The sequence below is a fragment of the Microtus oregoni genome, unplaced genomic scaffold (assembly GCF_018167655.1).
Source record: "Microtus oregoni isolate MIOR12 unplaced genomic scaffold, Mior012 000003F_ref0000135, whole genome shotgun sequence".
Taxonomy (NCBI): Eukaryota; Metazoa; Chordata; class Mammalia; order Rodentia; family Cricetidae; genus Microtus; species Microtus oregoni.
The window spans coordinates 69,631,278-69,647,693 of record NW_024543062.1 but is presented as its reverse complement, the minus strand read 5'-3'; the positions used below and the strand labels follow the sequence as shown (position 1 = coordinate 69,647,693).

General features: G+C 38.7%; 1 protein-coding gene across 1 annotated transcript in view; it reads right to left on the bottom strand.

Annotated features, from left to right (window-relative positions):
* Aspm (assembly factor for spindle microtubules) overlaps nt 1-16,416 on the bottom strand; it is a 44,920-nt gene that overhangs the window by 21,819 nt on the left and 6,685 nt on the right. Inside the window, exons 4-17 of the mRNA XM_041648935.1 lie at nt 15,594-15,698; nt 15,194-15,340; nt 13,571-13,816; nt 12,849-12,916; nt 10,581-10,722; nt 9,934-10,064; nt 9,229-9,404; nt 8,148-8,293; nt 7,974-8,059; nt 6,864-7,085; nt 4,768-4,975; nt 4,537-4,679; nt 4,162-4,290; nt 348-542 (exon numbers count right to left, since the gene is read on the bottom strand). Coding sequence (XP_041504869.1) covers nt 348-542; nt 4,162-4,290; nt 4,537-4,679; nt 4,768-4,975; nt 6,864-7,085; nt 7,974-8,059; nt 8,148-8,293; nt 9,229-9,404; nt 9,934-10,064; nt 10,581-10,722; nt 12,849-12,916; nt 13,571-13,816; nt 15,194-15,340; nt 15,594-15,698 — 2,144 coding nt within the window. The remainder of the gene's footprint in view (nt 1-347; nt 543-4,161; nt 4,291-4,536; nt 4,680-4,767; nt 4,976-6,863; nt 7,086-7,973; nt 8,060-8,147; nt 8,294-9,228; nt 9,405-9,933; nt 10,065-10,580; nt 10,723-12,848; nt 12,917-13,570; nt 13,817-15,193; nt 15,341-15,593; nt 15,699-16,416) is intronic.

Genomic DNA, 16,416 nt, shown 5'->3' with positions numbered 1-16,416 from the left:
GCAAGTATCTGGGCCGAATGTGCAGAAATTTTCCTTGTCTCTGTTCCCTGAGCAATCCACACAACTGCGATCCACACAGCATTTGTATAGTACTAGGGCCTATAAAGAAGCTTTGGATGGTTTGAACTCTATGGGAGGAAGCGCAGAAGTTACATGAAAATATCTCCAGATGTGGGTATCTGCATGGGGTTCCAGGACCAATCCCATCCCGACACACCAAGGGACAGCAGTATTTGAAAATGAATCTCTAGAGATGGTCACTGAAAATTCTGTCACATATTTCCTTCAAAGCTTTAAAAGAAACATGAAGATGTTTTCAGTTTAAATATAATTCCAGAATATCATACCTGAATAAGTGATGCCGATTTACTTTGAAGTTTGGCCAGTTTTTCATTTTTTAGCATTAGCAACTTTCTTTGTGCTGAGATTCTTCGCCAACATTTCTGAATGACCAGAGCTGCATTGGCCTTTTTTCGCAATCGTCGTCTGGTCAGAAAATTGAGAACAACTGACTGAATAATTCTAGCAGCTTTATCTCTTTCCTTTAATGAAAAAAATAATAAATTCGAGTTAACCATTACTTTAAGAATTAATTCTTTCTAAATTAATAAATTTCTACACATTAATCATATTGGTAATTTATTCTGGAAAAACCCTTCCTCACTCTAGGCTTCCTATGTTCATCCTGGGGGTACAGATGCTTCTGGAGCATGTCGAAAAGACAAGTGTTTGGGAGAAACAAAGATTCCTAAGGATTAAGTTAATATAAAGTTCACAGACATGTTTGATCTATCACAAATCATTTGCAGAGAACAAGACAAACTGTAATACAATTGTTCTGATGTGGATTCCATGAACTCAAAGGAAAAGAGCTGCATGCAGAAAACAAAAAATGCTTTTCAGCATAAGGCAGTATTTGCTTTGTTACATCTTGAAAAAGCAATACACAAAAGAGGAGAGACAATATAACTCTCCCTTCATTACCAAACTTGTGGGCATTAAGCCAAGGCTCAGGCGGAAGAGAGGACATGGTATGCCCAGTGAGAACGAGTGCCGAGAGGGGCAGCAACACGCGTGACTCATTCTGGGAACAGAAGCCAGTATGCCCCCCATCTCCACTTGTATTACTTCTGAAAGTCACTACTACCACCACCAAAAAGTTCCTATCTAACACTTGATAATGATCACTTAAACCTCCTTAGGACAATGGACAGAAGCAGCACTATAACCTGGGCTAAAGAAGGCACAAAGTCAAATGGCTTGCCCATCTATAGATAGCCAGGATCTGACCACGCTGTCTGCTTGAAAGCCTGTGTCTTTAATCGCTGTACACTTTACCCAACTTAAGTTAGAAACTAGAATGTGAGAACTGTTTCTGGTGGAAAGAAACAACATAAAGCATGACAGACGCCCTTTATGTTACCGTCCAGAGTATCCCACATGAAATGGTGGGCCCCACAGAGGCTAGCTATACATGCCAATCACTAGTCAATAACCATCAGTGAGTGTTGTCTGCATGGAAGTTGCCAGTGTGGGAACACACTATGGAACAGATAAAATTGTTAAACATTCTAAAATATGAAAAGAGCAACCAATAGATTAACACAGAAACAGGAAAGGTCATGGACTAGACCCCAGCACTGAGGCGAAAGTTATCAACTAGACAATTGTGAACTTGGGACAGAGGAATGAAGCCTACCAAAGTGATCAGACCATCTCACTGTATTTCAGTGCCTCTGCTAAGCACTTACCTGCAAATAAATTCAGCTAGAAGCACACTACTATACTATTGGTAATTTAAAACAGACTTTTGACATGATACAGCTCAGAAATATAGAATGTTTGCATCAAATTTAGAAACACCAAGGGCATCTTGGATGAACGAGACCAAAGTGAAATGAAAACTCAACTGCAAGATCAATTTACTTCAGCAACTCAAACCCTCAACTTTATCTGTCATTAGATAAGCTGATGACAGAGGAAGGAAAACACTACAAGAATTAACTAGAAAACTCCCCTCAGTTAAGGGCCACATCTGCGATTACTGACCCTTCTCTAAAGCACGACATCATTTTTAATGCCATTACTGGTGTTTCACCATCCAGCTACCAGTTTGCATTTCCCCGATACAAGGACCAAATACTACTATGATTTCATTTAATTTAGAGTTTGTGTCTACTTATAGACAGAAAAAAACCAGAGGCTGAACTTCTCAGGGGGCTCAGGAAACATTGTCTACCTGCCTGTTTGCTGGCACACAGACTGAGTGACTCTACTATCAACAGAGGGTTTCTACGAATTATAAGAACACAAAAGCAAACTCTGAAGACTGAAAAGGTATCTCAGGATAATCCTTACTAGCCTAGCCTCGCAGTTCAGGAAATGCCTATGAGGACCTAGAGAGGATGCTACACAATGCTCCCAACATAGAGCTGCAAATGGATGTCTCCACCACTGTACTGTTGGTACTCAGGCATTATGCTAGCCTGCCCCTTGGGGATCTGGGAGGATGCACTCAGGCAGTACCCTGGCCAGCCCAGGGTTCTCTGGTTGCTACTTCACTAAGTAGTCTGTGCATATGCCCTTCAACCCCCTTTAGGAGACAAGCTCCACCTGATCCGCCATCTTTCAAGTTGCTCCTCTGAAGAAGCAGGCAAGCTTTTGTGCTTCTTCTCCCACCCCTCCCCATTCCCCGCCCCTAATACCATGCAAGCACTGTCGCATGATGGCGTCTCTCTCTCCCCACATCCAAAAGTATAACAATCATCTTGTAAGAGAATACAACCAGCAGGAGAAAGCAAGTAAGAAGTGATCAGATTAATAAAGTGTAACCAGAACTAGTAGAACTTGCCACACCAACTCCAATGTCGTCTGTGTGACATGACATATGTCATTATGCTGGACGGGAACTAGTTGTCCTATGGGACTAGGTTCCCTGGAGGTCAATGGCAGACGGCCTGGTATTAGCCACTGCTGAGGCATAGACGGGTTTCTCCATTAGCTGGCTATACGGGATATGGGCTTTGCACAATCTCTTTTATAATAATGATATTCTATACATCTACAAGACAAGAATTATCTCTTCAGGAACAGCTCTGGGATAGGAAAGCATAGTATGGGAATGTATAAGACTACAGCAGAACCTTTGTCATACACGGGGTGTATGATGAGCAAGGGAATAGATGGGTTAATGTTGATGGACAAAGAGTGTTATATCATACTTTGAACTTTATGGATAAGCTTGCTAGATCTCAACCCCCATGGTGTCTGCTGCATAAGAAGGCACTAAAAAGTATATTTCAGCAGGTGCAGAGAATTGATTAGGCATATTTGGTCACTAGATGAAATAAAGAAAGGGTTAGAAAGAGGAAGGGCCATGATAGCGATAATGAGACAGAAACTTTCTATTCTTAAGACGAAACCACTTGTCTGAGGTTTATGTTCCCAAGGACAAGATTTCCTCTTCTAAGGATGTTTTGTGTCTAACACCTATTCTTGATAATATACTTTTCTTAAATATCACTGATGTGACTAAAAGAAGCTTTCATACTGTGCTAACCAATGATACATGATCTTCTGATTCGTTCTTTGTTTGAATACTATATAATGAAAATATGAATTCAGTAAAATCGCAGCAGATTCCAACCACTCTCTTGCGTGTTGTGTCTGTCTGTCATTTGCCGAACTTGTGCCTTCCTGTTACCAAGACCCTGCTTCTCCCACGGTCTGAGTGGCTCCCCTGAGCCGGTCCATGGCAAGAACTTTTTTAAAATAAGCCATTTTGATGGCTCGCCTTGGCTGTGAACATGACTGGAGTGAAGGTCACTGCAGAGCTGACCGACGCTCAAGGCACAGCAGCACCAGAACACAGGCATGCAAAGCAAAACCTAGACACTGGGAGACAGTTTCCGACTCTGGAGACAAAGTAGATTGCAGTAGGAAGAGGGAAGCGGTAAGGCAAGTACCCCAAGTTTATTCTTCCCAAACTTACAAGCAGAGAAGTTATCGATGACCTACAGTGGATTATGAGGAGAGCCGGAGGAAGATATTTGTATCTCTGCATTCCAAAACTACATGTAATTAATAAGCTTATCTCAACTGTAAATATTTGTAAAACTCACTGGATTTCTGTGCAAAACTGTTCTCATTTTCCACAATTACCTGATGGTGTTTTAGGTCTTTTTTTAGTTTATATTTTCTCCATGTTGTTTGTATAAGTCGGGCAGCTCTTATTTCCTTACGGAGATCCAAAAGCCTTGCACAAAGAAATGACAAATAGGTCATAACCACCTAAAAAAAATACAAAAGAGGAAAACGGAGGTCAGGAGGGAACTATGGCTCACTACCACTCTGAGTCTCATTAAGACAGACTGTCAATTGGGCGTGGTGGCGCATGCCTTTAATCCCATCCTTCAGGAGATGGAAGCAAGCTCTTGAGTTTGAGGCCATCATGGCCTACAGAGAAAGTTCCAGGACTACCCAAAGAAACCCTGTCAAATAGAACAAACAGTGATTATGAAGAAATCACTCACTGACCTTTTCATCCGGAATTGTATTTGACATGTCTGCAAGATGAATCATATCAGGTATTCCTCCAAGATCTCGAGCTGCAGATCTCACCAAATGGAAATTTTTCTTTTCATTTTCTAGAAGCTCTTTGTATAGTTCTGGAGTGTTTTCTATTACATAGACAAGTGACAAAGAGATGATTGTAGCTAACAGACCCGGCAAAGCAGGAGCATACTGAACCCAACCAAAGGGACCAACCATGATCAAATGCTTCAAGAGACAGGTCCAGACAACCTCCGTCAGACTCAGATGAAGAATTTAACACCACTGAACCAGTCTGTGTGCAGGCCACGGACTGAGTAGTGCGCTGGCATATAGCATCAAAAGGCACATAGGACGGGTGGTAGTGGTGGATCAGATAGCACAGCACACGGCCATCGGAGAAAGACACTGTAAAATTCTCCACCTGCGTGCAAATACCAGAGAAGCAATCACTTCTAATTAGACATTAGGATAAATATATGCTAGTCTTTTGGTTACTTATAGGAACTAAAAGAATATTAATTTGATAATGTGGAAAGCATTAACATTGGTCATAATCAAACTTACAGTTCTTAATTAACAGTTCAGAAGTAGGGTTTGATTACAGGTATTGCTGTCCTTTGTTAGACAGCATCTCTCAAAATATCATGACCCTTCCCAGACCCTCAGAATATGGCTGTATTTGAAATACCAAACACTGTATAAAGGCAAAGGAAGGGACTGAACTAATAAAGCTTCAAACCAAAGAAGAAACAGGAAGGCTGCCTTGTACCAGGACAAAAGAAAAAGGCAGTGGGTAACGGCCTTTCAGAGACTATGGACTGGCCAAGCCAACACTTTGCTTTTAGACTTCTGTCCTCTATAACTGTTGAAAGAATAAAACTGTGTGTTAAGCCACCCAGTGCAGTCATATATTAGGTCAGGCACTGGGAATTATAAGAATTATAGTCTAATGGCGCATGCCTTTAATCCCAGCTCTCGGCAGGCAGATTTCCATGAGTTTGAGGCCAGCCTGGTCTACAAGAGCTAGTTCCAGGACAGCTAGAGAAACCCTGGCTCGAAAACACACACACACACACACACACACAAACACACACACAAAATTATAGTCAATCCTCATTACTCATGAACACTAAATTTGGGAAAATGTGAAACAATCTCTTAATGGAAAAATCAGGTTAAATTCCTACATTTCCATCAATCATATGTTTCCAGAATGAAGTGACATTATCCTCATGGCCCAGAGCACTGAAAAGGATGCCAACACGAAGCTGATAGATTCAGTGGTCAATCAGAAATACAACAGTCTTTAGGAACGCTACTCAGTGCTCCAGCACGACATTTGAGGACTATTTTAAACAAGATAAATCAAAAACTGCAAAAGCATACAGACCATGAAAAGGACATGCAAGAAGGCAGTGTCATGGTTTGACCTCAGCTGAGAATGAGCGCTTCAGCACTTGCAATGAGCAACCAGAAAAACTGCCAGTATTGATTTCAGAAACAGAAATACGCATCAGCTACTTATTAAATGCGTAAGAAATGACTAGTCACATCTTTAATGCTACAGGATTTGATAAAACATAGCCCCCCATACAGCTGGCAATGTTCCCAGTAATATGCAATCTGCACTGTATAGTTTAATATGCCTCTTCAAGGAGCTTGAATGTATGCAGGAAAGTTTTTCAAGTATTTATACTTAAAAGGATGTATCATATAGAAAATATCAACCTGACAAATTATTATAAAAACTCGACCAAGGTTGGTTACTCCTTTCTGCATGATGTTTCTTTGGATGTTACTGTATAGTAAGGTCAGGATATCCATGCCCCATTCCTATAGAGTATCTTCCATCAAATTTTTCTTTAATTTTGCGAACATATCATTGTAGCCTATTCAGCCATTCCTCTGCCGACTATCACTGTCCTACCCACTCTACAGTCCCTTCTGATTTTGTTTCAAATGTGTGTAGATATATGTGGATGTGTGTATATAAATATAATGTCATATATATGGATTAAAATATAAATTTAGCATAGAAGAAAATGTAACATTTTTATATTTGCGTATATTTGGAAATATGCAAGATTTTTATATTTCTTGTGATTATTGCGTACTGTTAAATTGATAATTGTATAACAGATTATATAGACTACAGGATGATAATCATTCTTATAATGAATGTGCATAGTATGTGTGTGTATGCATACATACTAAATATTTAAGAAACAAAAAAAGACTTATTATGTATTCATTAGAGTTTAGCCAAGATTTGAAATACATTACATTAAAACAAAAGCAAAAAGACTAACCTGTTTATTATAGAAGGCACAAACGGCGTTAACCCAGTCCATCAATAGCCTCACGCTGTCACCACAGTGTTCAGAGGAGCCACTGTTTCTTCTGTCCTTTTGCTTATCAGTGACAGCTGGAGAATGGCACGAGAGGGCAGACATTGCTCTTTTTATATTGTACGTGTGTCTCAGAAAATCAATTTCTTCCCGTAATTGATCTAAATTAAGGGAAATATCCACCTGAAGAGTACAAAAAGGTTAAATACATTTTTATGTTTTTCATAATTCATTTTTAGCCCTCAAAAACTAAAATAACTGTCTCTACATAAAGAAACTGCAGAAGATAGAAAATCAAACAAAGAAACAAACAACAAAAACAGCCTCATCAGAAATATTAACAAAAGTGGCTGAAGGGACAGCTCAGAAGGGAAAGGCCCACTGCAGTCATGAGACCTACGCCTGGGTCAGCAGCACCAAGGATAAGCCAGGGATGGCAGCACGCATGTCACCCCATGCTAGAGGGTGGGGACAGTCAGCCTAGCCAAAAACTCCATGAGCCGTACGTTCAGTAAATGACCTTGTACCAGAAAATAAAACAAGCAACTGAGGAAAACATCCACCATTGTCTTCCCTCTCCACACATAAACTTACATACAACACACACACACAGAGGATTTTCTCTTAAATCCAACAAAAACTACCTAATATACATTTTTAGTACAAAATCTCTATATTTTTAACAGCAAGTAGTTTCCACACATAAATGACAGAAATGTTTAGTGGTTAAAGTTATGGAATATGGGGCTGAAGAGACGGCTCAGCCATTGAAGGTTAGACTTACAACTAACAAATATGGAATTTGGGTCTACATAAGTCTGGATTGTACATTTAGCTCTATTTCTTCTAAGATGGAAACTTCAGCTTCAGGTCTTTTATGAGGGAAGAAGTAATATTTACATTGTCCATAGTACAAAAGATAAAATTGGGAAACATAAAGCAGTTATCACAGTTCCTAGCAGAAAGTACAAAAACTGACAGTGACTAGTGCTATTCTTCATTTGATCAAAAATAATTTTAGTAGTCAGCATTCAAAATTGATCTCAAAAAAGTATGCCAAACACATAGTACCTGAAAAGCAAATGCTATTTTCCAAAGCAACCCAAGTGTTTTTTCTCTGTGCCTATCCACGATATCTTTAGACAATATGGTGTTTCCTGCGAGAGAAAGGGAGTCGGTTAGCACAATGCGTGCGCACATCAAGGTTCAGCAAGGGCACTGGGTTTTCTTCCTGTTCACTCTCACCATGCTCATCAGTTAGTTGGACCCCTCGTGATTTGAGAACCTGCAGGACAATATCGACATTGTGCATCTTTTGAGTGCGACTTATGGCAGGAATCCTGAGTCTCTTGGACAGATTCCAGTTCTGTGTGAGAAGTTCCATGGTTCGCCTGGCAGGAAAGAAAATTTCCATGAAGCTTCTACATAAGTGTCCAAGAAAAAGTTCATTAAAATAGTTACTGCCCACATAAGTCACAAAACCATAAATACATGAAGGACAAAATGACTCTCAGAAACTCTTCCAAGTTTTCATTGTTTCAGTTAACAAGTGGAATTATTTCTCATTTTAAGTCTGGAGGTTAGTAGTCTACAAATACGTGAGAAAGAAAAACGCAAGTTAAATGCATATGTGAATAAATCAATAGAGTTCTACACTGTAAGCCAGAGGAGGAGACGAGCTCAGGAGGAAAATGTGCAGCAGGTATTAAGATATGCGTATTTCACATACCAAGTAAGTACTTGTTTCTCTTATTTTACATCACACAAAACTCATAATTAAGCATTAACTGTTCTTAGTCTTTTTCTTTACAGAAGGTACAAAGGTTAAGCAAACTTAGTCATATAGCTAGCAAGTCATGACAGAAGCAAGATGAAAGCCGAAATGTATTAACAGTTTCCAAGTCAAATGAAAATATCTAAGTACCTAAAAGAGATACATCAGAATTTGAAATCTAACTCCTGATAGTATCTCTATTATTCACTTTATCATAAATAAGAATATGAGTACAATTAAAACCAGTATGCAAAGATAATAAACTCATGAAGGCACTGCTGACACAAAATGTTATCAAGTATGCAATGTTAAGTCAGTTTCACGACTACTAATCTTAGACATTGGTAGCTCCCATCCACAGACCCTAGTCCCATAACAGCAAAGATAACAAAAATGTGTAATATAACTCCTATATCACTTTTCTCAAAATACATCTCAGGCATTTTTTTTAAATCATGAATTTATTATATGATAGACTATCAGGACAGAAAATGAAACTTTAAAAAACAAAATTAGCCTAGCGCATTAAGTAAATTCGTAACTTATACTTACACAAGGCGCACCCCACATTGCAGGTCCACAGCAAGATTCGTAACAGCAAAATCAAATTCATCAAGTGCTGTCTGAACATGGCTCACAGGTAATCCCAATAAGCTAAGGTGACGAGAAAGGTCACCTTCACCACTTAGGAAATCTCGTGAAAAGGCTAGCAGAAGTTCTTTACTAGCCTATAAACAGGGAGCAAGTATTATGTTTCAATATTGTAATTGTATTTATGATAACAAATCTTCAAATCATTCTGTGCTTATAGAAATAATATGAGGAGTAGAATAAAGAGATTGCCTATGATCAACCCAAATGCAAATTCATGTTTCCAATTAAAGACCTTATGAAAAACTTTTCACAATTAACCTATGACTTGAAGATATTTCCTCCAAAGTTAATTCTGCATCAGCATAGTCTAGTTTATTTTCAAACCAAAATTAAAAGTAAAAATGAATGGAAACTGTCATTCAACTAAATCTGGCAATTTAAGTTTGAGGGTTTCAGGTCTACAAGTACATTATAAGAAGACAACAATGAGACAGGTATATATGGATAAACTTACGCCGGAAAAAGGAATAAAGAAAGAGTGAATAACAGATTCTCACTTCTAGTCCACTCCAGAATGTGTTCACTGAACATGAACATTCTTATGACAGAAAACATACCACTGCAACAAGAAAACATTTTATAAGGAAAACGAAAGAATTATACCTTGAATTCAGCATCTTTACAAAAGAGACAAGGGTCGTGATCAATAAGTCTGGAAATTTTAGCGTAGTCAAGGAAACAGATCAACAACAGTAATTTTTTCAATGTGAACTTAGACAAAGCTGCTTCGTGACCTTAAAGTACAAGCAAACAAAAAATTAAGTTTATCCATGAAAAGCAATGACAAACATGTCGGCAAGAATAGCAGTACGCATACCTAAATCTCCATGGACTTTCTCTTAGTAACTTATAGGTATGAGTCTATCAAATACTATGACTGAAATGGACAAGTACTATTTAATATGTCCAACTCATGGAAGAGACAACACAGTGACAGCAAAGACATTTAACTGGTCTTCTGAAACAGATATTTAACGAACACCTACTACTACATGCAAGCGTCATCCTCTGTGCTTAGTTAACAGCAAACTAAAACCAATGCAGTCCCCAAAGTACATACAACCTACTGGAGAGAGACAGTGAGTGAAGATGACAAGTGTTATAAACAGTGATGGAGGAAAGGCAAGGAATGAGGGTAAGAGAGGAGAAGTCAGTCAAACAGAAACCTATTAAAATTGATTGAAGAAAGTAAAATGTACACTGGGAGGGGCAACAGCAAGGCATTTTGCAAAGTGTGCAGAGGTACTCACCATCTCGAAACAGGAGAGGAACAGAGGGGTGTCTATACTCAGCTGCTATATCGGGATTCCAAAGCAAGCGATTCAGAATGAACACAGCCAACCCTGTAACATCACTGTTGTCTGCCAGAGGGATCAGTTCACCATAAACTGTCTGCAAAGAGAAAAAGCCAAGGCCTGGGTTACACCAACCCTGAGAAGGAAGAGGCAACAGCTGGGGGAGAGCAGATTACTGCTTCTGAGGAATATGAAAGAGCGGAGAGGTGACATAGCTGCTAAGTCATGTCCTTAAACTATGCCCAAACCTGTGTGTATTCCTAGTGTGTTCGATAAACTTCAAAACAAACTTCCTCATCACCTGAGAAAGCCATTTACAGCTTAAACTTTCAACTGAAGACTTACAAAGCACATTGCTCAAATTTAATAAGTGTTTTAAGAAGCAGGCCATTAAAATAAAACAGAAAAAAATAAATGTTTATATCATTAATATGAAAAGTTATCTATAAATAATCTAATAATTGAGAAATAAAGGTATGCACATAGCTAACTACAAATGTGAAATTAACATTAACATGCTGACTGATGATTTTCAAAACAATAAGAAAAAGCTAAAAATATACTGAATTATATTTTGTAAACCTACATGGAAAAATATGGAAAGATTAAAGTACAGAAAAGTAGTAATGTTGATCACAGTCAAAAATAGAGAAATTTAAGCCGGGCGTTGGTGGCACACGCCTTTAATCCCAGCACTCGGGAGGCAGAGGCAGGCGGATCTCTGTGAGTTCGAGGCCAGCCTGGTCTACAAGAGCTAGTTCCAGGACAGGAACCAAAAGCTATGGAGAAACCCTGTCTTGAAAATCAAAAAAAAAAAAAAAAGACAGAGAGAAATTTATCTTTATATTTTTTAATTTTTGGCATTTGAAACTTTTGTACTATCATCAAATATCATGCCCATTTGCAGAATCCCAAGGTCTAGAAGTAAAATAAAATGTACTAGGGTTCAATTACCACTACACCCTTTCCCTGTGAAATGATTGTACATTCCCACTGCCCGTTGCTGGGTCAGTTACTCCCGCCAGGCTGCGCTTGGACAGATATTATTCTGGGATCAACTTAACATAGATGGAAGCGACACAAAGTACATCTAGGCCGTTTTCCAAGGTCCTGGGGTTGGAGTGAGAAGTTCCAGGCTGCAGTGGCACAGCAAGGTGACGATGGTTATTAACAGCAACAATGATGACATTTCAGTCAAATTCCACAAAGGATTTTGAAAGTTTCAACATAAAGAAATGATAAATAGCCGGGCCGTGGTGGCGCACGCCTTTGCCTTTAATCCCAGCACTCGGGAGGCAGAGGCAGGCGGATCTCTGTGAGTTCGAGACCAGCCTGGTCTACAAGAGCTAGTTCCAGGACAGGCTCTAAAACCACAGAGAAACCCTGTCTCGAAAAACCAAAAAAAAAAAAAAAAAAAAAAAAGAAATGATAAATGCTTGAAGAAATAGATATTAAAAATTAATGAGGCAATATATAATGTGTACATACATCAAAACAACACAGCGCCATGTAATAGTTTTATATTTTATGTATAGCCTAAGATAAGTTTAAAAATAAATAAGGTTAATTTAAAGCATCAATTTGAAAAGGGCATTGCAAGTTTTTATCTAGTAATTTTGTTCATGTCTTTCACCACAAAAAAAAAAAAGTGTAGCTTCCATATTTGGAGAAGGGGGACATCATTTACTTCAAATGAGACTCCATAATTATTATTTGACATATGAAGCAGAGTCAGCTGATGTGTGATTTATTTAATAATGAAAGGAGAGGGTAGCAACTGGAATAAAAACATTTTAGCAAAGTCGTTGTCATGAAATGTTGCAATCACGGGGTGGCGCTATCGTGCAATCTGTTAGAATTAGTTCTCTTGGAACCTAATTACTAGCTAGCAGTTACTGCTTTCTGTTCAAGACTGCTGTGTTGTGGCGCACGCCTTTAATCCCAGCACTCACGAGGCAGAGGCAGTGGATCTCTGAGTTTGAGGACAGCCTGGTCTACAAAGCGAGTTATAGAGCAGGCTCCAAAGCTACACAGAGAAACCCTGTCTCAAAAACAAAAAACAAAAACATAAAATGGAAAAAAAAAAAAAAAACCTGAAATAATGATGAATCAAGTCAACCAAATGACTCAACTTTTCTAAGCAAAAAATACATTTTATAAGAGCATATTAGACTAAAAGCATGTAATCTTTAAAATAATTGTTTTCTAAAACTGAAAACTTACCTCCAGGCCAATTCGAAGCCACAACGGATTATAAGACAACAGCCAATTCAGAACTTTCTGGCGTTGTCCTGAAACATAGGTTAAAAGAAAATTAGCTGCATATTACTAAACAGAGACAATAAATAAACCTCTTCAGAGACAACAGAGTGCAAAACAGAAACAATGAGTTACATTTCTTAAACACAGGATCACATTCATATCTGTTAGATTTTAAGCAAAGAAATGCGGCGTCTCATTGGCGATGTATGGGAAGGAACTGAAATCAGTATCTAGATGAGGTAATCCCATGTTTTTGCATCAATATTCATGTTATACAACTGATGGAATCTTAGTGTCTATAACAGATGAATGGAAACACACTTTATTCATATACAGACCTAAACATACTGATACACAAACAGACACACACACAGACATATTAGTCTATTCTAAAGAAGATAAGTCCTGCCATTTTCTAATGACATGGATGAACCTGAAGGACATTAACTAAATAAGCCAGGGAAACACAAATTCCACACAATCTCAACTTGTATATATCTTTTAAAATCTTCACGCCCACATAAACAGAGAATAGTGATTGACAGAGACAGGAAGATGCTGGCTAAAAAATTACAAAGCTTTGTTACATAAAGGAAGTAAATTTTGGAGCAGATCTGATAAAAGTAATGCAAAAACTTTACAATATTTTGAAAGAATGAATCTTGAGATGTCTATAATCTTACCAATATCTTTCCAGAGGTGTCTATCTTTCCGTACAAGTAACCGTCCAACTTCAATTTCAATTTCAAGCTTTTTGATAGCTTTAACCATGTTTTCAGAAGTAAACAAGGAGCAAGCTGAGCGCCGTAACCTATTCATCCTGCAGCTGGCTGTGTAAGCTCTGAGAGAAACTTCATCTTTGGTAGGTGCTTTCGGGACACTTATTTTGTGTTGGTTCTCCACTCCCAAAACAAGGGTGGCAGCATTTACTGGATAAACACGAAGACAATGCTTCTGGTTACGCATTATCTCTATGTCTTTCTAAACCCAGCAACTGGATGCAAGGTAAGATAGATGCTCAAAAAGATCTATTTGCTTCACCCTCCAAATCCTCTCCTGAGTTTCTAACAATCACCTAGTGCTCACTAAGAACCTTTGACCATGCTATGTCTATGGAGTGCCTTCAAGGGCAACCTCTTCACATTAACTTCACGCACAACTTCAAACATCATCATTTGTAACCCAAACAGGCAAGATGACCTCCCAACAAGTTTCTGTCTCTATCTCCTTATGAATGAATAAAAGATAAGCTTTGCAGGCAGTGGTTCTTAACATTCTTAATTATATGATCCTTTAATATAGCTTAATACAGTTCCTCATGTTGTTGTGAAAACCAAACATAAAATTATTTTCTCTGCTACTTCATAACTGTAATTTTGCTACTTTATGAATTGTAATGGAAATTTCTGATAGGCAGGATATCTGATATGTGACCCCTGTGAAAGGTCTTTCAAGCAAAAGAGATCACGACCACAAGTTAAAAGCCATAGTTCTCAGGGCTACGAGTTAACTGAATTATGACATAATTTGAATTTTGTGTGTGAACTTATATGCATGTGCCTGTCACGTGTTGGAGACAAGAAGACAATATGGGATACCACTTCTCAGGTGTCCTCTACCTTCTTAAGGATTTTAGAGATGGTTCCCCACTGGCCTGGAGCTGCCCAAGTAGGCTAAGCTAACGGACAAGTAAAGCCCATGGATTGCCTGTCTCTACTACTCCAGCACACTCTGGGCTGCTTTTGTGTGGCTTCCAGGAACTGAACTCAGGTTCTCATGCTTTGCACAGCAAACTCTTTCCCAATTGAGCTGTCTTCCCATGTATATCTGAAACTTTTATAAAGCACATTGTATCTTAAGAAAAACAAACATTAGAAATTTGACGTTACTTCCTTTAGAAAAAAAAGAAACACCATGGCAGAAAGCATGTAATTCAAAGAGCCCTTTAATGGAGAGATCCTAGGGAAGTCTCTCTGAGAGCTAAAAGAGCATCTGTCTGCAAGCACAGTGAGGAAACCACTTCACAAGGCAACCTACAGTAGCCTGATCTGTTACTGTCTCTGCCTGAAACCAACTCTATCGAGGTTCCATCTCTTTCACAAGAGATTCCTCCAACTCTTCCCCAGTCCACACTCATTTCTCCTTGCAAAATAAGAACTAGAATATTTTTAAGTTCCTCATGAATTGGCTTCCAGGTTCTTCAGAACTACATAACTTTTCTGTACAATCCTAATAGTACGACAATGAGCTAGCAAAACATCATTAAGAACAATATACCACAGTATGTGTAATTCAAGACCACGTACCTTCAGAAACATGCGTTTTCACAGTGAAGTCATCAGGCGTCAAGATGTAATTTAGCCACCAAGTAAAGCCCTGTTCCTGCTTTTCCTTCCAGCGTTCATCATAAAACATGTTCTTTGCAGCAAATGGCATTGGGTGTCTAGGAATAGCTAAGAATATACTCAATTACTACATAAGAAATTTTCCTTTCAATTATTTTTTAAAGTAGATCAAAAGGATTTTTGTACTAGCAAAACCATCTTTAAAGACTAAACGATATTTGCTTTCACTTCTTGCTGCAGAGAGTTGTAAACTTCTGAAGTGTGATATATAATCAAAGCAAAGGCTAACTGCGTTATTTCCCTGTTATCTTATTTTTCAGTCTGTTAAGTACAAAACAGTTTGTTAAATAGAAACACTTGCCTGCTTTTATTGGCTTTATAAAGGTCAGATGAGACTGCGCTACAGCAACAATGGGTCGTGTCCTTTTCTTTGTTTTAGAAAGCGGCGTTTTTAATACCGAGGAATCTGAAAACAAAACAGAAAACACAACAGCATTAAAAAACAAAATGAATTTTAGAAAAAAAGGTAACTAATTTCAAAATCCAATTTGAGTTCTTCAGAATCATATTCATCAAAGAGATACTTAATAATGACTATGTTCTAGGTGCTAATGTTATAAATTTCAATAATCCAACCAACCAACCAACCAACCCCTGGGGGTGGAGAGATGGGGCCACAGTTAGGAGATCTTGATGCTCTTCCAGAGGACCTAACCCACAGGGATCTACAACCACCTGTAAGTCCAGCTCCAGGAGATCCATTGCCCTCTCTGGCTTCTTCTTCTTTTTTTTTTTTTTTAAAGATTTATTTATTTATTATGTATACAACTTTCTGCCTCCATGTATACCCACACGCCAGAGGAGGGCGCCAGATCTCATTACAGATGGTTTGGAGCCGCCATGTGGTTGCTGGGAATTGAACTCAGGACCTCTGGAAGAGCAGACGGTGCTCTTAACCACTGAGCCATCTCTCCAGCCCTCCTCTCTGGCTTCTATGGGCACTAGCATGCACATCATCCACAGATATTAAAAATTAAAGGCAAAACACCCACAGATATTAAAAATAACACCTGCAAGTTCCCAGACCATAAACCAAAAACCTGTAGGAGCTAGCATCCTGATGCAACCATAGCCTCGTGTGTGCATACTCCCAGACTATGCTACATACAGGGAAATGCAGAACT